Raw genomic sequence first — 20,807 nt, forward strand, 5'->3', positions numbered from 1 at the left:
CTGAAACACTGATTAAGCGATTTCATGAGACATGATACGGATTTTTGTAAGTTGTACTGTATCTTTTAACATACCTTCAGATGTTCATTAATCATTAATGTTTATTTCGCACTTAACTAATATTAAAGCAGAGATTATCAAGTCATGTGCCTCTTCTCTTGAATGGGCCATATGTACAGAACATTCTTAAGAACTTACTCTATAATATAATCCAGCTGGAAAATTTCGGTATCTTCACTGTCCTGATGTCGCTTTAACAGCATCAATAGTGCAATACTTAGTTTATAATATGAATATAGTCACTTAAATAGTCAGGCCTAGTTTTAATTTAGTTATTCAAACATAAAACGACATAATAAAAAGAGACGCGTGTCAGTGTTCCTCCTCGGTGAAATTCAATTCGGCCATCAGTTTTCACACTGTTGTGTGAACAAAAGCATCAACACACTGTAAATTAAAGATTTTTTGTGCACTTTAGTTAGAAGCATTGAACAAAATGTGAGGTGTGCTGAAATCATTGATGAATGAATCACTTTCTGTGTAATTCACAAGAAAAGTTATTGTTTTTCATGAGATGTTGTGAGTACTTCATACTTCACACATACTTCACACTGTCTTTTTAAACCTAGTGATTTGATAATGTTTAATATTTATTCAAAAGTGAAACTGAGTGAAAAACTATTACAGAAAATGGCTAATATGAGCCAATAAATGCTCCTCTGCTGCCATCTGATGGTTATAATTAATGTCTTTTTTATTTTTTTCTATCAAATGATGGATTTCATCTTGAAATGTTCAGTTTTACAAATGGAGACAATCTCAGAAGGATGAACAAATAATGTTTTTGGTCATCACGTTAAAAATAACATTTGAAGTGCTGTAAAAATGTGGCGTGTTTGTGTCTAATTACAGACACCACGTTTCTTATTCAAACGTTCCTATTAGCTTCATCTTTATTGCAATCAATACAACTGTTTATTGGCAAATTAAGCAAGTTTAATAGCTGCACTAAAATATAAATACAACATTAAAAAGTCAACCACTGATGGTTTTGTGTCAATGTACTGAACGACAGCTAAGAGTTCACCAGAAATGTCCAAGCTGGAGTAACTATGCATATGGTCATCTGAGGCAGCTGCAGCGATTTGTCACGCCACAGTGCCAAAACGGTATATATTTTTGAATTTTGTACCAAAACAGGCAGAATTTGAAATCAAAATGACACTTTGTTGCATATCAAAAGTAACAAAAGCTTACTGCGAATTATATGATGGCAGGCGAGCTAACAATGTTCTGTTCATTCATCAACCCAGCCCCAGTGTATAATGACATTATGTGAACACACACACACACCTGCAGTGGTACGGTGGCCCTGTTGGTGTGAAGGTGAGCGAGCGTCAGCAGGTCCACTAAAATACGCACTCCATTTGAGTCCATGATATCCTTCACGTTTTTCTGTCAGAACAGAAATGGTTGAAGCATGAGCAAAGAAACATGCACAATATTACATTCACAAATATTCAGATTTTTCTTCACACATATCTAATCTCACCTTGTTAAGAATAAGTTTGTTGAGGAAAAGGATGAGCCGGTCTCTCTCCAGCTTGTCTGTACACTGGAGATTCACAGGAAGGAGATAGATGACATAAAAACACCCTGAATCTGGTGATATATGGCTGATACAGTTATCCATACATCAGAAAAGAACAGTCATAAAAGTCGCAGCTGTTATTTCAGTCCAACCATGTTCGTTTAGACAGATCCTACAACCAAACATTCATGGCTGGAGCTGAATACTGACCCGGTCCAACATGCCCACAATGTACTTGGTGTCAGTGAAGGGTCCGATCTCCTCACAGCACTTGCCGTAGACGATAGTGAGCGCTTGAAGACACAGACACTTCATGGCTACTTTGGGAGTCAGCAGGAAACGATGGTAGAGCTCGTTAAAAAACTCATACCTAGAAAGAGAGATGATTCAAATCATTCAGAGCGTCTAGTGATGGCTGATGCAAAATAAAAATCTGACACATCGACCAAACTGAAAAACTCGTAGGCCAATTGCGATACTTAGAAACTGCCGATATATCGGTCGACCTCTAGTTACGAAACGCAAGTGAAACGTACGATCTCTTGATGGCACCAGACTCGTCGTTTTCATCTTCCTCCAGCAGCAGACGCAGGTAATAATCGCCGATTTTAATCTCATCAGAAAGGCACTCGTACTTCACCTGAACACAATTCAACATGGAATTATTTACCTTCATATTTGCTTTGAATGATCGGTTCTAGCTATTATTCAAATGCAATAAACTCCATTTATCCAGTCATCAGATGTGCAGACCTCAAACTCTTGGTGGTTCCAGGAGATGACGTTGGTGCTGCCCAGCTCTCGGTCCACGGTGAAGGAGCGCATCTCTCCCTCCAGAGCGTCTCGCAGCTCCTCTCTGGTCTTCAGATTCCAGATGAGATTAGAGCGAGTGTGATCCTGCTGAAACCTGCACACAAACACAAGAATCCAGACAGGAACACACTGAAACTGACTCAAGACTAGTGATCGACCGATATTGATTTTTTAGAACAGATACAGATAATTTGTGCGTTTATGTATAAACTAGCTACATTTCAGGCGTTTATGTATCACATCTAATTTGTGCATTAATGGCTGTTATGTTAAATAAAGTTTACTAATTACAGCAGAGCAGGTAAATACTTTACCTGTGCACGCAGCTGCCTCAGATGCACTCTTTAGTCATTACTTAAATATGTATATTGTTGTGAAATAAAAAAAAATCAAGTTCTGAAATGCTGTTAGACTTTTTACTTAATAATTGTTATTTTATTGAGCTTGGATGACACATAAATTATGCCTGTTGATTCGGTATACTATCATGACTTGTCATAGTTTAACATTTTCAGTTAGTCAAAAACGTATTTAATTTTAAGTTCTGTTAATGTAAAATACATTCTGATGACGTGTAAACGTGTTTCATTGTTTTGAGTTGTATGAACACTTCTTTTAACTGGGCTGGGCTTTATATTTCCCATCATGCTTTGCCCATGGCACGTGAAAGGGAGAGTAAATGCTAAAATTAAGTGTTATAAAATGTTTTTTGCACAAGATTAATGGTAAGGGAGATTTAGCAGTAATTAGTGTTGTGTTATGCTAATTTAGAAGAGTTAATGTGTTAATGTGGGTTTTTGGAGATTTACCATCATGGTGACAAGCGATGCTTGGTAAGTTCATGTTAGAAATGCGTTTTATTGTGTCCAAAAAGCATCTTCACCTTACTTAAAACATTATGTTGGATCAACGTAAATAGTTGCATTCATGTTGACAATTTTTAAGTTCATGTTACTTAGAAATGTGTTTTTATTGTGGCAAAAAATCGTCTTCACCTTAACTTAAAACATTATGTTGGATCAACTTAAATAGTTGCATTCATGTTGATAATTAAGTTCATGTTACTTAGAAATGCGTTTTTATTGTGGCAAAAAAGCGTCTTCACCATAACTTAAAACATTATGTTGGATCAACGAAAATAGTTGCATTCATGTTGATAATTTTTAAGTTCAAGTTACTTAGAAATGTGTTTTTATTGTGGCAAAAAATCGTCTTCACCTTAACTTAAAACATTATGTTGGATCAACTTAAATAGTTGCATTCATGTTGATAATTAAGTTCATGTTACTTAGAAATGCGTTTTTATTGTGGCAAAAAAGCGTCTTCACCATAACTTAAAACATTATGTTGGATCAACTTAAATAGTTGCATTCATGTTGATAATTAAGTTCATGTTACTTAGAAATGCGTTTTATTGTGGCAAAAAAGCGTCTTCACCTTACTTAAAACATTATGTTGGATCAACGAAAATAGTTGCATTCATGTTGATAATTTTTAAGTTCAAGTTACTTAGAAATGTGTTTAGATCAACTCAAAATATTGCTTTGAATTAATGTAATTCTCCCAATTGGCTTAAGTTAAAAATTCTAGTGGAAAACGTTAACATTTTTTTTTTGTTGTTGAACCAATGTTTTTTTTTTTTTTTTTTTTTAGAGTGTGCACTTTAAGGGCAATCATGCACACAATTCTCAAAACACCCACAAGATGGCAGCGTTTATCGATAAACCCGATATTACAAAACCAATAACTGATAATGGTAAATTCCTTAAATATCAGGAAACATATTGGTAAAAATCTCAATATTCTCTGAGGTTTGATTGTTTAGGAAGTTTTTAACCTTTTATGCAAAAGCAACTTGACGTGACTAAATTGAATCTCAGAGCTGGTGCAAACATATCCACATCACTGATGATTTCTGAACTGCCATTTTCTCATTTTTGTTGTGGTTATTTAGTCATTGAGAGGAAAGCGCAGCAACACATTTACATTTTGATCTAAACATAAATTTACATATTCATCACTCTCAGCAGAACTGGGATGTTCGCTAACAGTATATCGCTGAAAAGGAAACTTTGTTGTGAGAATATCAGGGCTTTTAGTTTTAGTAACAATGTAATTTACCTGTAGTAAAACAGCTCCCAGTTGGACTCGATCTTGATCCGCTGTCGTCTCTTCCGCAGGATGACTGGTTTTTGGTTTGCGTTCTACGATCAGTAAGACAGAATGAATGCAGTGGCTCTCTGAACACAGTGTTGGTTTATAAGAACTGCAACTATATTATATTAATAATGGACATATGGATGTAAGGGTAATGCTGATGACACTAGAGCTGATATGATATGAAGTTATGATCCTGCTATTAACACATAAACAAAGGTGCCGTCCTGAAAAGAGACACGGATGACACTGATCTAATGCAGTACGTGTGCAACACCAGACTGAAAACCCAAAACATGTTACATGATAAAGTGACTGACATGAGAGAGGGAGGGTCTAACAGAGGTAGAGGCCTCTGATTGGACAATAATACTCACCAGGTTATTCCTGTCCTGCTGCATTGATTGACAGCAGAAAACAGCAGCAGAGGGGCAGAGATAAGAGAGGTTATTGGTCCTGAGGTCAACCAATCACACTTCTGCTGAATAATAGCTGTTCATAATGAACATTTTTTGAATTTCAATAAGGCTGGCTTTCGGTGGAGAACAATGAAATTGTGCGATTGGAGTGAAGAAAATATGATAATGATGATCAATTTGAAGCTCATGCTCATGATTCCAAAGCTGTGCTTCATCTTCATATCAACAAAACATCACTGCCCAGAATTATTCTTCTCGGGAATAAACCGAAGATTTGATCAGTGGTTCTCAACTGGTTTGGCCATGTGACACACATTTTCCTATTTTTTTGTTGATGCAATAAAGTTAGTAAGTTGGTATGAGTCACCACAGTCATTAAAAAAATATACAAAATAACACAAAGTGAAAATAAAGTGCTATTTTAGGGGTTCAGGAAACAAAAGTTACCATGGTAAATACACAATACAGGCATGAACTGTTAATGAAATGTATGGAAACTAATGCTGATGAATAAAATTGATGCATGCAAATCCTTCTCAGCTAACACATGAATTACAGGTTATGTAATTTATTGGTACTTTTTGGTAATTTAATGGCGATGTTGCATGCTCGTAACTTTTTTTTCTTTGCTTTTTATTTATACTGAAGAGATGCACTTCTGAGGTAAGAGGCTTTTTATTTATTAACAAGTTCTGAAAATTATTTTAATTATACTGACATATAGCCTGTCATCTCACCTGACCGTAAATTCTGAATCGGAACAATGCGTTCTTCCCAGGCACTCTTAAACTGCATCTGACAGAAGTGTTAACTTCAGGTTTTCACAACAAAACCTGCCCAATTACTACTCAAAACTAGCCAGATTGCATTTCAGGGACAGACGAATTTGTTGAATAAAGTCGTTATTTTATTGTTTTTGCACACAAAAAGTGTTTTTGTTGCTTCATAACATTAAGGTTGAACCACTGTAGACACGTCGACTATTTTAACGATGTTTTTACTACTCTTCTGGACCTTAAATGTGTAATTTCATTGCTTTCAATTGAGGATAAAATATATTTCTGTTCTGAAGATAAATGACATGAGTGTAAACAATGACATAATTTTCATTTTTGGGTAAACTAACCCTTTAAAGTAGCCCAATTCCATGAGAAAACTGCAGACTTGGCAACACCGGTTAACAGCTTTCATGCACGTCTTTCAAAATAAAAGTCTCGCATCAGAAAAGCACAGAACTGACTATATGCACGGAGCGTTCTTTAGAACTTCAGCATCAATATAAACTAGCTCGAAAACTTCCGGTGATGTCATTTGCTAGTGTGTTGAGCATCAATAGTGTAATAATTTATAATCAGAATATAGTCACTTAAATAGTCAGGCATAGCATTAATTTAGTTCAATTATTTCAAACGTTCAATTAATTCAAACGTAAGACAGCATAAAAAATAAATAAATAAAGACGTGCCTCAGTGTTCCTCCTCTGCTAAATTCAATTCGACCATCAGTTTTCACACTTTTATGTGAAAAAAGCTTCAAAAATTAAATATTATTAGATGAATTGAATAAAATGTGAGTTTTCACAAGTGTGCTGAGATCATTGATGCGCTGCACTGACTGACAGCTGCTGATTAAAGTGAGAGCGCGGTGCTCTCATTCATTCACGCGATTCACAATAAAAGTTATTGTTTTTCATGAGATTTTTTAGTATTTCATACCTCACATTGACAAAATGTATTTTTAAACCTAGTTATTTTATAATGTTTAATATTTAGTCATAAACTAATTGAAAAACGATTAGAGGAAATGGTTGATATATGCGCAAATAAATGCTACTTTGCCGCCACCTGCTGGTTAAAGTGGTAATTATTGTCTTTTTTATTTTTAAATAAGTGTTTTCTATCATATGTTGAATTTCCTACATTTTTAAAAGTTCGGTTTTACAATGGGGACAATCTCAGAAGGATGAACAAATAATGTTTGTGGTCATCACGTTAAAAATAACATTAGAAGTGCTGGAGAAAATAATGTGTGTGCGTGTGTCTAATTACAGACAACATTTTTAAACGGTCCCAATAGCTTCGTCTTTATTGCAATCAATAAAACTGGTTTATTGGCAAATTAGATAAATGTGATAAGTGCATTAAAAAGTCAATAATTGAAGGTTTTGTGTTGATGTACAGCAACTACAGAATGAACAGCTAACAGTTCACCGGAAATGCCCGAGCTGGCTTAACCCAGGAAGTAGCCGTGCATATAGTCCATTACGTTTGTTGTTTCTTTGAACCACCAGTTGAGAAACACTGAATTAGATGACAATTAAAATGCAAGATGGTGCATTTAATGTCATTTAACACCCAATTTAGGTGCTGTTATTGGTTTGGTGTAGTATCACAGGATGCACAATATATTGTAACATATGGGTTATCATTAAATAACAGAATTGGATAATGCACTTTTCCCGTGTGTATACATTTGCAGTCATCTAACGCTCAGCTAAAGTTAATTTTTATAAACATGAATGTACGATGTAATAAAGTTAACACTAATAATTTAATATTATTATTTTTTTAACATACTGATTTTAGCTTTTTTGGTTTTACCTAAGATTTTTAGATCAGTGCATCCCTAAATTACTGAACTTTTTTTACCTGTAAAATTCTGAATAGTCCTATCAGATGGCACTAGATGTTTAGCTGGACACGAGAACTTGAGAATCAGACCTCAAGCCCAAGTGTGCAAAGTTTATTATTAATAAACCAGAGACAGAAGAGCAAGAAAATTATAGAAAGACAACCCAACAGGGTCCTTATCCAAAAGCACTACACATAACGCAAACCACAAAGGACAAGTGCTTCAACCAGAGCAGCAAAATAAAAAAACAGCCCAGCCTTATGCAGTGTAAACACACCTAGCATTTACAAAAGGTCCCAGCCAACAGCCGAAAGCTGACAGTGTGCAACACATGCAGCAGGTGAGAGGTTAAAGGTCACTCACCTCCTTCTGAGCGATGCCCATCTTGTCTCTCCAGTGCACCAGCACTAAGTCGGCCTTCTCTTTGGCGAACTTCTCGACCTCTTTAGCAGCTTTACCTGCTAAACGCTGCCACTCGGGGACTTTATTCCTCCCAAATTGGTCCTGCAAAAAGAGTCATTAATTGTTTATGGGACTAAAAGAGGATATGTGAGAGTAATGACTGGTGATCATTCCATACTGTGGCGATCTTGACATTGTCACGTATGTGCATCCTATCGACATCCTTCTCAGGCACGGGGTCAGAGCTGTCCAGATACGACAACAGACCGGTGGGCTAAAACACAACGAGAGACGACACTTGAGCTTTCTGTGGTACTTTTAAACGAAACAATAAATAAATGTACAGACTGCATGTGCGGCTCACCAGTATCCTCTTCAGGAGGTTCAAGGCAATGGGGTTTTCTGCCGTCCACAATCCCACGAGATGTCGACTTAACTGTCTGCATGACACAAAATGAGTGATTACCAGTATAAGACGGCTGTAATCTCCTGTAGTGAACAGTGAGGGAGCGTGACCTGTTGGTGAGCATCCGCTGGTCAGCGCTGATGGTGAACATGGAGGTGTGGAGGTGTCTGGGTAAAGCACCTTCGCTCAGGGCTAGATCCTGCATCTTAGTGGCGATCTCCTTATCTCCTTCCTGACAGATGACACACACACACACTGTCTAACAGACATATAGAGAACAAACACAAACATGCTGCAGGACCTGCAAGTCTCACCTCAATGATGGCCTTCATGATCAGACCGGCTCCTTTCACGATGGCCATAGAGGGATGCTGTGGAGAGACGGAAATATACACTAGTGTTCACAAGTCTGGGGACAGTAAGACAAAAAACTGATACTTTAATTCCCACTTTATAACTTTGAGTTTATATAACTCGCAATTCTGACTTTATAATTCTCATTTCCGAATTTATATCTCACCATTCCGACTTTATAATTCTCATTTCCGACTTTATAATTCTCATTTACGACTTTATAATTCTCATTTACGACTTTATTTCTCGCAATTCCGACTTTATTTCTCTCAATTCCGACTTTATAATTCTCATTTCCGACTTCATAATTCTCATTTCCGACTTTATTTCTCGCAATTCCGACTTTATAATTCTCGCAATTCCGACTTTATTTCTCGCAATTCCGACTTTATTTCTCGCAATTCCGACTTTATTTCTCGCAATTCCGACTTTATTTCTCACAATTCCGACTTTATTTCTCACAATTGCGACTTTATAACTCGCGATTCTGTCTTTAAAACTCGCGATTCTGTCTTTAAAACTCGCGATTCTGACTTTATAATTCTGATTTCCGACTTTATTTCTCGCAATTGCGACTTTATTTCTCGCAATTGCGACTTTATTTCTCGCAATTGCGACTTTATTTCTCGCAATTGCGACTTTATTTCTCGCAATTGCGACTTTATTTCTCGCAATTGCGACTTTATTTCTCGCAATTGCGACTTTATTTCTCGCAATTGCGACTTTATTTCTCGCAATTGCGACTTTATTTCTCGCAATTGCGACTTTATTTCTCGCAATTGCGACTTTATTTCTCGCAATTGCGACTTTATTTCTCGCAATTGCGACTTTATTTCTCGCAATTGCGACTTTATTTCTCGCAATTGCGACTTTATTTCTCGCAATTGCGACTTTATTTCTCGCAATTGCGACTTTATTTCTCGCAATTGCGACTTTATTTCTCGCAATTGCGACTTTATTTCTCGCAATTGCGACTTTATTTCTCGCAATTGCGACTTTATTTCTCGCAATTGCGACTTTATTTCTCGCAATTGCGACTTTATTTCTCGCAATTGCGCAATTCCGACTTCATAACACGCAACTGAGTTTATATCACACAATTCTGAGAAAGAGTCAGAATTGTGAAATGAAAAGTCGCAATTATACCTTTTTTATTTTTTATTCCGTGGCGAAAACAAGCTTCCATAGAAAACAGCTGTTTTACATTGTAATAATATTTCACTGTTTTGACCATATTTTATCAAATAAATGCAGCCTTGGTGAGCAGAAGAGACTTCTTTCAGAAACATTAAAACATTCTGAACTTTACAGAAGGCAGTGTTTATGAAAGCACATTTTTGAAACTGCATATTTGACTGCAGACCTGGAAGAGCTTGAAGAGCGTCCGTCCGTTGGACGCCACCATCTCCAGCAGCATGTCGAACTGCTGACCCTCCGTCGTCTCGCTGTAGGGAGCGCAGAGGGCAAAGGTCAGGAAGTCCAGCAGCGAGCTGATCACTAACGCTCCTGTGCCGTGATCCTGATGAAACCACAAACAAACTGAGTCGACTTGTTCAACCTTCAGGCACTCAACAGGGTTATTCCTGGCTCAAAATGAGGTGGAGGTGGTAAAATCCTGATCATGCTCACACATGCAAGTGATAAATTCATTAATCTGGTGCAAAATTAAGAGCTCCAACCCATGTTCAGTGTGCAAACTGAAGAAAGAAAAAGTCTGTGTATTGACTTGTACCCCTTAAAGGGGACTAAACCCAGATATATCGTCAGTCTACATTGCATTCACACTGGTGTTTTAGGAAGCCAAACAATTAGAATATAACAATAATAATAATTTTATATTATTATGTGCTATCTATGTTTATATTAATAATTGTTTATTGTTATGCACACACACGTGACGTACCACATTACTGATGAACTTCTCCAGCAGGTTCTCCAGAAACTTCTTGGAGGAGAGTAGAGAGGCTTTGTTCAGCTGCTCCTGCCGCAGATCGTAATCATCGTGCATCGGCTACACAAACACACAGGCCCCGTTAGGATCTGTTAATGTACCTGGGAAACCTGTCAGTGTTTCATTATGGTACGGTGTGTGTTTTACTTACACACATCAGAGCGCAGAGCATGTCTATGGCAGCGTGGGTCACACCGTCGTTGTTCCTCTTCAGCGCTTTAACAGTTTTTACTCCCAATTTTTCTCTAAACCTGCAACACAACCATAAAGCAATTGACAAAAAAGACAAAAAAATTGTTACTCACATTTTTGTAACATAAATATTATATGTATAACATTATAGATGGCCCAGAAAAATAAATAAATGGCTATAGATAGATAAGATAGATAAGATAGATAGAACGATAGAAAGATGAATAGATGGATAGATAGAATGATAGAGATAGATAGATAGAATGATAGAGATAGATAGATAGAATGATAGAGATAGATAGATAGAATGATAGAGATAGATAGATAGAATGATAGAGATAGATAGATAGATAGATAGATAGATAGATAGATAGATAGATAGATAGATAGATAGATAGATAGATAGATAGATAGATAGATAGATAGATAGATAGATAGATGATAGATAGATAGATGGGATGGATGGAACGATGGATAGACGGATGGATGGATAGAATGATAGATGGATAGATAGACAGAGGGATAGATAGAACGATCGACAGATGGATAGATAGATGGATAGAATGATAGAAAGATGGAGTGATGGATAGAATGACAGTTAGAACAATAGATGAATAGATGGATAGAACGATAGATAGAACAATAAAAATGATCGGTGGATAAAATATAGATAAAACAATCAATACACGGATGGATGGATGGATGGATGGATGGATGGATGGATGGATGGATGGATGGATGGAACGATAATAGACTGATAGATGGAGAGAATGATAGATAACAGATAGAACAATAGATGGATAGACAGACGGATCAATAGAACGATAGATGGATGGAACGATGGATGGATAGAATGATGGATAAACAATAGAAAGATGGATAGATGGATAGAACGACAGAGATAGAACAATAGATGAATAGATGGATAGACAGAATGATAAAAATGATCGACAGATAAAAGATAGATAAAACGATGGATGGACGGATGGATGGATGGATGGATGGATGGATGGATGGAACGATAGAGTGATAGAACGCTAGATAGAATGAGATATAGATAGATAGAACAACAGATAGAGATAGATAGATAGATAGATAGATAGATAGATAGATAGATAGATAGATAGATAGATAGATAGATAGATAGATAGATAGATAGATAGATAGATAGATAGATAGATAGATAGATAGATAGATAGAGAACGACAGAACGACAGAGAGAACGACAGATAGAACAGATAGAGATAGAACAATAGATAGATAGAACGATAAATAGATAGAACGATAGATAGAACGATAGATAGAACGATAGATAGATAGATAGATAGATAGATAGATAACGACAGATAGAACAGATAGAGATAGATAGATGGATAGAACGATAGAACGATAGAACGATAGAACGATAGAACGATAGATAGATAGATAGATAGATAGATAGATAGATATATAGATAGATAGATAGATAGATAGATAGATAGATAGATAGATAGAGAACGACAGATAGATAGAACGATAGATAGAACGATAGATAGATAGATAGAACGATAGATAGATAGATAGATAGATAGATAGATAGATAGATAGATAGATAGATAGATAGATAGATAGATAGATAGAGAACGACAGATAGAACAGATAGAGATAGATAGATAGAGAACGACAGATAGATAGAACGACAGATAGATAGAACGATAGATAGAACGATAGATAGATAGAACGATAGATAGAACGATAGAACGATAGATAGAACGATAGATAGAACGATAGATAGAACGATAGATAGAACGATAGATAGAACGATAGATAGAACGATAGATAGATAGATAGATAGATAGAGAACGACAGATAGATAGATAGATAGATAGAGAACGACAGATAGATAGATAGATAGATAGAGAACGACAGATAGATAGATAGAACGATAGATAGAACGATAGATAGATAGAACGATAGATAGAACGATAGATAGATAGATAGATAGAACGATAGATAGAACGATAGAACGATAGATAGAACGATAGATAGATAGATAGAACGATAGATAGATAGATAGATAGATAGATAGATAGATAGATAGATAGATAGAACGATAGATAGAACGATAGATAGATAGATAGATAGATAGAACGATAGATAGATAGATAGAACGATAGATAGATAGAACGATAGAACGATAGATAGAACGATAGATAGAACGATAGATAGAACGATAGATAGAACGATAGATAGAACGATAGATAGATAGATAGATAGAACGATAGATAGATAGAACGATAGATAGAACGATAGATAGATAGAACGATAGATAGATAGATAGAACGATAGATAGATAGATAGAACGATAGATAGAACGATAGATAGAACGATAGATAGATAGAACGATAGATAGATAGAACGATAGATAGATAGAACGATAGATAGATAGAACGATAGATAGAACGATAGATAGATAGAACGATAGATAGATAGAACGATAGATAGATAGAACGATAGATAGAACGATAGAACGATAGAACGATAGAACGATAGATAGATAGAGAGATAGATAGATAGAGAACGACAGATAGATAGAACGATAGATAGATAGAACGATAGATAGAACGATAGATAGATAGAACGATAGATAGATAGATAGAACGATAGATAGATAGATAGAACGATAGATAGAACGATAGATAGATAGAACGATAGATAGATAGAACGATAGATAGAACGATAGATAGATAGAACGATAGATAGATAGAACGATAGATAGATAGAACGATAGATAGATAGAACGATAGATAGATAGATAGATAGAACGATAGATAGATAGATAGAACGATAGATAGAACGATAGATAGATAGATAGAACGATAGATAGAACGATAGATAGAACTATAGATAGAACTATAGATAGAACTATAGATAGAACTATAGATAGATAGATAGAGAACGACAGATAGATAGAACGATAGATAGAACGATAGATAGATAGATAGAACGATAGATAGATAGATAGAACTATAGATAGATAGATAGATAGATAGATAGATAGAGAACGACAGATAGAACAGATAGAGATAGATAGATAGATAGATAGAGAACGACAGATAGATAGAACGATAGATAGATAGAACGATAGATAGAACAATAGATAGATAGAACGATAGATAGATAGATAGAACGATAGATAGAACGATAGATAGAACGATAGATAGATAGAACGATAGATAGAACGATAGATAGATAGATAGATAGATAGAGAACGACAGATAGATAGATAGATAGAGAACGACAGATAGATAGATAGAACGATAGATAGAACGATAGATAGATAGAACGATAGATAGAACGATAGATAGATAGATAGATAGATAGAACGATAGATAGAACGATAGAACGATAGATAGAACGATAGAACGATAGATAGAACGATAGATAGATAGATAGAACGATAGATAGATAGAGAGATAGATAGATAGAGAACGACAGATAGATAGAACGATAGATAGATAGAACGATAGATAGAACGATAGATAGATAGAACGATAGATAGATAGATAGAACGATAGATAGATAGAACGATAGATAGATAGAACGATAGATAGATAGAACGATAGATAGATAGAACGATAGATAGAACGATAGATAGATAGAACGATAGATAGATAGATAGAACGATAGATAGATAGAACGATAGATAGATAGAACGATAGATAGATAGAACGATAGATAGATAGATAGAACGATAGATAGATAGAACGATAGATAGATAGAACGATAGATAGATAGAACGATAGATAGATAGAACGATAGATAGATAGAACGATAGATAGATAGATAGATAGAACGATAGATAGATAGATAGAACGATAGATAGAACGATAGATAGATAGATAGAACGATAGATAGAACGATAGATAGAACTATAGATAGAACTATAGATAGAACTATAGATAGATAGATAGATAGATAGATAGAGAACGACAGATAGATAGAACGATAGATAGAACGATAGATAGATAGATAGAACGATAGATAGATAGATAGAACTATAGATAGATAGATAGATAGATAGATAGATAGATAGAGAACGACAGATAGAACAGATAGAGATAGATAGATAGATAGATAGATAGATAGAGAACGACAGATAGATAGAACGATAGATAGATAGAACGATAGATAGAACGATAGATAGATAGAACGATAGATAGATAGATAGAACGATAGATAGAACGATAGATAGATAGAACGATAGATAGATAGAACGATAGATAGAACGATAGATAGATAGATAGATAGATAGATAGATAGAGAACGACAGATAGATAGATAGATAGATAGAGAACGACAGATAGATAGATAGAACGATAGATAGAACGATAGATAGATAGAACGATAGATAGAACGATAGATAGATAGATAGATAGATAGATAGAACGATAGATAGAACGATAGAACGATAGATAGAACGATAGATAGATAGATAGAACGATAGATAGATAGAGAGATAGATAGATAGAGAACGACAGATAGATAGAACGATAGATAGATAGAACGATAGATAGAACGATAGATAGATAGAACGATAGATAGATAGATAGAACGATAGATAGATAGATAGAACGATAGATAGAACGATAGATAGATAGAACGATAGATAGATAGAACGATAGATAGAACGATAGATAGATAGAACGATAGATAGAACGATAGATAGATAGAACGATAGATAGATAGAACGATAGATAGATAGATAGATAGAACGATAGATAGATAGATAGAACGATAGATAGAACGATAGATAGAACTATAGATAGAACTATAGATAGAACTATAGATAGAACTATAGATAGATAGATAGATAGATAGATAGATAGATATAGATAGAGAACGACAGATAGATAGAACGATAGATAGATAGAACGATAGATAGATAGATAGAACGATAGATAGATAGATAGATAGATAGATAGATAGATAGATAGATAGATAGATAGATAGATAGAGAACGACAGATAGAGAACGACAGATAGAACAGATAGAGATAGATAGATAGATAGAGAACGACAGATAGATAGAACGATAGATAGATAGAACGATAGATAGAACGATAGATAGATAGATAGATAGAACGATAGATAGAACGATAGATAGATAGAACGATAGATAGAACGATAGATAGATAGATAGATAGATAGATAGATAGATAGATAGATAGATAGATAGAGAACGACAGATAGATAGAACGATAGATAGATAGAACGATAGATAGATAGATAGAACGATAGAACGATAGATAGATAGATAGATAGATAGATAGATAGATAGAACGATAGATAGATAGATAGATAGATAGATAGAACGATAGAACGATAGATAGATAGATAGATAGATAGATAGATAGATAGATAGATAGATAGATAGATAGATAGATAGATAGATAGAACGATAGATAGATAGATAGATAGAACGATAGAACGATAGAACGATAGATAGATAGATAGATAGATAGATAGATAGATAGATAGATAGATAGATAGATAGATAGATAGATAGATAGATAGAGATTCTGGCAGTCCATTCAACATTTGTCCGGTTGGACACAAACACTGAATGAACTCTAGATGTGCAGATAGTGGACAGGAACACACAGTCGATTCATACATCTCAGTGTCCCAGAGGAAGACAATAAAATGATAAATGACCGTTGAGAGAAAGAGAGAACGCAGATGTGAAGCGTCCAAAAAAGAGGAAATGTAAAACAGCAAGACAAGTGAAGATTTCCTTAAAATGGTTTCAGACAGGAAGGCCAATGGAGAGACAGATGTGATGTGAGATATGAGAGGGCACACTGAGATATATGGACTAATATTTACATTGTGGGTTCGAGTCCACCCATGAGACCAGACCTTAAAACAACAGAGGGCTTTCATTAAAACCCAGACAAACATGTGCGGTTCAGACACAGAAGAGCATGTGGAGAATAAGACAGCGAGAGTCAAAGCGAGTTTGAACTGAGAGGATTCTTGACAAGCTTAACAGTGTCTAAAATGTTTGATCATCATGTGTGAACACAGATTGGTCTACAAAGATGGAGTCGTACTTCGGGAGCTGCGTGAAGGCCTGGAAACCGGCTTTAGAGGCCACCAGCCGCCTGATCGCCTGAAACTGAGCCTCCAGCTCCGAGTTCGGCCCCGGCAGGTCCACGTCTTGAGATAAGAGAGCCAGGATGGCGTTGCTGATCAGTTTCTCTTTATTCTCTGAGAACAGACCCTACAAAAGACAGAACAGAAGGACGGGATAACACTAAAATACTCAAACCCAATGTACATGAAGCCACGAACAGAGCTGATTGGACACTTACGTCCTGAGTGACGGCATGCAATACTCCACTGTAAGAGATGTTGGCGTTAAATCTGAACACTGCGTCTGCAAAATTGCAATCTAGAATAAAGAACAACAAACACACAAACATCATGAGCACTGACAGGTGAAGTGAATAACACTGATCATCTGTTCATCACGGGTGGGAAATATAGGTAAATATAATCAAATAAAATCCGTTTTATTTTTTTTTCTGGATTCCATTTTTTTTTTATTTTTTTTTTTCAGTTTTCTTTTTTTTTATTTTTTTTAAATTAACAACAGAGCTTTACTGTTAAAATTAAAATATGGAAGAAAAACTGATTATTCCTTAAAAGATTTCCTTAATTAATTTATCTAAATTCTTAATATGTTTAGGAAGTTAAATCGAACTTCTTATATAGCGCCCTATGATTTCCGCAGAAAATGCAGACGGAATCGCGGAATTCATTCATAAAAATGGAAATATGGGTAAATATAATAAAATAAAATCAGTTTTATTTTTCCCAAATTCCGTTTTAATTTTTCTGGATTCCATTTTTTTTTTTCGGTTAAAAAATTAACAACAGAGCTTTACTGTTAAAATTAAAACATGGAAGAAAAACTGAGATTATTCCTTAAAAGATAGTTTTTAATAATGTATTAAATTAAATTAATTTATCTAAATTCTTAATATGTTTAGGAAGTTAAATCGAACTTCCTATATAGGGCCCTATGATTTCCACGATGCGGAAAATGCAGACGGAATCGCGGAATTCATTCATAAAAATGGAATTTACTATATAACGCGGAATGTCACGGAATTTGTCAAATTTTGACGAATGAATTAAAAGCAGGTCAGTACACTTAAATTAAATCGCGATACTATGGAAGCCCGTTTTCGCAAAAAACAAAAAAAAAATTAATTGCGACTTTTAATCTCACAATTCTTGCGACTTTTTTTCCCGCAATTGCAAGTTTACATCTCTTTATATATTTTATATCTAAATTAAATCACAATATAGACTAGTGTCTGTGAATATTAAACCGCAAAAAGACTATTTAAACATGAATCCTGCATGTCTGCGTGTCTCTGAAATTAATGGTGCAGAAACACGTGTTACGCTCGTGGAGTTTTCATCTTCTGTCGCCTCACTATATGAGGACATGAACGCACAAAATTCATCTCCAGATGAATCACTTCATCAGCATTTTACCGCTTTAAGAAAATCTATCGTCATATGGTGCGTTCAAGTCATGTCGGAAAGATTGTATTTACGAGCTGAACGTACACGAACGCCACCACAATGTCATAATACCAGTGGGGAGCTCGGGATTTTCTTTAAACTCCGATCTGTACGAGTTGGGGGCGTGTCAGTCAGAAACATAGTGAAATACCACAATACTTACAGGTACAGACATCGTCAGGCTTTTCTATTTACAACAAAATATCACAATATAAAAATGTAATATGTAACAATAAAGTTTACAATAGCTTCTACATTTTTTTAGAAGTAAAAGTGTTGTTATGTTGTGTATTTAATTTAGAGCAGGCACACCACCATCATACTCCGAACAAAGTGACTTGAACACATCTACCGTCGTACACACGACTTCCCACCTTGTAAATACGAACTTCCCAGGAGGACTTGAACGCACCGATAGACACGCAGAAACTCAAAGCTACCCGTCAAAATAAAAGTTCGATTTAACTTGATAGAAACATATTACTGTTGTACAGCAGAATTTAGATACGTTTCAATGTAATAATAATAATACTAACACTAATAGACTTAATAATAATAATAATAATAATAAATTATTAAAACTATATTTTTAAGGAACAATCTCAGTTTTTTTCCCATGTTTTAATTTTAACAGTAGGCCTAATGCTCTGTTGTGCAGCACTTTGTGTTTAATTTCATGGTTAAACGATAAATTAAATTAATATTATCCGTTCATTTGATTGCAAGAAAAATGTAAATGAGCAACAGAATTTCTGAAAAAACAAAAATTCATAAAAATACATTTTTAATTAGTAAATTTATTGTTTTTTAAGAATTCAATTAGTTAGACATTCTTTTTGATTATTAAAATTTAATTGAATCATTAAAATCGAGTCTAAAAAATTTAAATGGAAAAAAACGGAATCCAGAAAAATAAAAAAAATAAAATGTTTTCATATGGCCCTAGATATATTAAGCAGCAAGTGAACATTTTGTCCTCAGAGTAGTCAAGCGTAAGGATTTAAGTGATTTTGACAAGGACCAAACTGTGATGGCTAGACAACTGGGTCAGAGCATCTCCGAAACTATACGATCAGTTAAAATCACTAAATGAGCAACAGCCCAGTCTAGTGAAGTCCGTACTTGGCGGCGCCGCGAGGAATTTCAGGTGAAGACTCTCCACCTCCTCATCCACAGGCATGCTGAGCAGACCCCAGCGCTGACCCCTCCGTGTGGGCGCCATCTTCACACACACATCCCTGTTCCCAGACGCCCTCACGCTGTCCAGCAGACTCGCCAGCAGAGAGTCCCTGCAGACAGCACAGAGACGGCTCTAACACACAGGCTTATATCAGGCAGAGAAGAGCAGAAGCAGCGTCTGTGGATGCGCACCTGTCTGTGGAGCAGTACTTCCGGATCTGTCCTCGGATGAACTCGATGCTGAAGATCTGAGGATTCTCCGCATCACAGATCAGAGCGAAAACCTGCACAACACACACTCGACATCAGCTTATTCTGATTAGCAATTTATACAGAATATAAATACAAATTACTTAAAGGGTTAATGTAACGTTTGCTCAAATTAAAATAAATGGTATCTTTGTCCAAATGACATGAAGCTTTGTACAGTTGTTAACACTTTCTAGATTTACAAATAAATACAAAAAATTGGAGTGATATCTTGTTTTTATGTTAGTGTAGAAAATAATTCACACTCAGGGTCTTTGGGGTCTTCAGAGACCTCAGGCAACAAAATGTAATTTTACTCTGTTTATTAATGTTTTTACTTCATATTTGTGCAGTTTTTGGAGGATGTATCATATCTTTTAAATTTATATAAATAAATAAATACATATTTTGTTGAGGAGGTTTATATACAAAAAACAGCTTTTTTTATGTAAAATTCACTTTATAACAGACCCACATTTCTAACTTTCATTCATGGGGATAACATGGATAATTTGACATGGTTAAGTGTAAGATTTTTGCCCATCTTTTGGAAAATGCAGTTTTAAAAGTAAAAAATGATCACTTTTACCAGTATATGGCAGCAGAGCTCCACTCTTTGCTATTTGACTGACTGAAAGACATCTTTTCACAAGTATTCTTCAGTTGGATTTATATCTAAATATTATGAAATCACAATTATGACAATAAAAATTACTTTGTCAAATTTTAGCTTTTTTTTTGTACTGAAAAAAATAATTCTCAAACATGTTAATTTTGAGGATGATTTTTGTCCATTTTCTAAGTGTCTCATCATAATGTAACAATATTGAAAAAAATATTTTTTTCATTACAAAAAAATACTAAACTTTGACAAAAAATAGCT

The 20,807-nt window shown here is 35.1% G+C and overlaps 1 protein-coding gene across 5 annotated transcripts in view; it reads right to left on the reverse strand.

Annotated features, from left to right (window-relative positions):
• Window positions 1-20,807, reverse strand: part of LOC137013987 (dnaJ homolog subfamily C member 13-like) — a 69,360-nt gene that overhangs the window by 23,848 nt on the left and 24,705 nt on the right. For 2 of the 5 annotated variants that reach the window (XM_067378061.1, XM_067378064.1), the window contains exons 9-28: window positions 19,868-19,959; window positions 19,619-19,785; window positions 17,272-17,351; window positions 17,011-17,180; window positions 16,784-16,816; window positions 10,876-10,975; window positions 10,677-10,784; window positions 10,137-10,292; window positions 8,734-8,790; window positions 8,530-8,651; window positions 8,378-8,453; window positions 8,192-8,287; window positions 7,975-8,115; window positions 4,939-4,956; window positions 4,526-4,608; window positions 2,345-2,498; window positions 2,128-2,231; window positions 1,802-1,961; window positions 1,553-1,615; window positions 1,354-1,455 (exon numbers count right to left, since the gene is read on the reverse strand). In XM_067378061.1, the coding sequence (XP_067234162.1) occupies window positions 1,354-1,455; window positions 1,553-1,615; window positions 1,802-1,961; window positions 2,128-2,231; window positions 2,345-2,498; window positions 4,526-4,608; window positions 4,939-4,956; window positions 7,975-8,115; window positions 8,192-8,287; window positions 8,378-8,453; window positions 8,530-8,651; window positions 8,734-8,790; window positions 10,137-10,292; window positions 10,677-10,784; window positions 10,876-10,975; window positions 16,784-16,816; window positions 17,011-17,180; window positions 17,272-17,351; window positions 19,619-19,785; window positions 19,868-19,959 (2,082 nt within the window). The remainder of the gene's footprint in view (window positions 1-1,353; window positions 1,456-1,552; window positions 1,616-1,801; window positions 1,962-2,127; window positions 2,232-2,344; window positions 2,499-4,525; window positions 4,609-4,938; window positions 4,957-7,974; window positions 8,116-8,191; window positions 8,288-8,377; window positions 8,454-8,529; window positions 8,652-8,733; window positions 8,791-10,136; window positions 10,293-10,676; window positions 10,785-10,875; window positions 10,976-16,783; window positions 16,817-17,010; window positions 17,181-17,271; window positions 17,352-19,618; window positions 19,786-19,867; window positions 19,960-20,807) is intronic. The other 3 variants (XM_067378063.1, XM_067378062.1, XM_067378065.1) reach the window with 3 other exon arrangements.

This window comes from Chanodichthys erythropterus, chromosome 23, assembly GCF_024489055.1.
Source record: "Chanodichthys erythropterus isolate Z2021 chromosome 23, ASM2448905v1, whole genome shotgun sequence".
NCBI lineage: Eukaryota > Metazoa > Chordata > Actinopteri > Cypriniformes > Xenocyprididae > Chanodichthys > Chanodichthys erythropterus.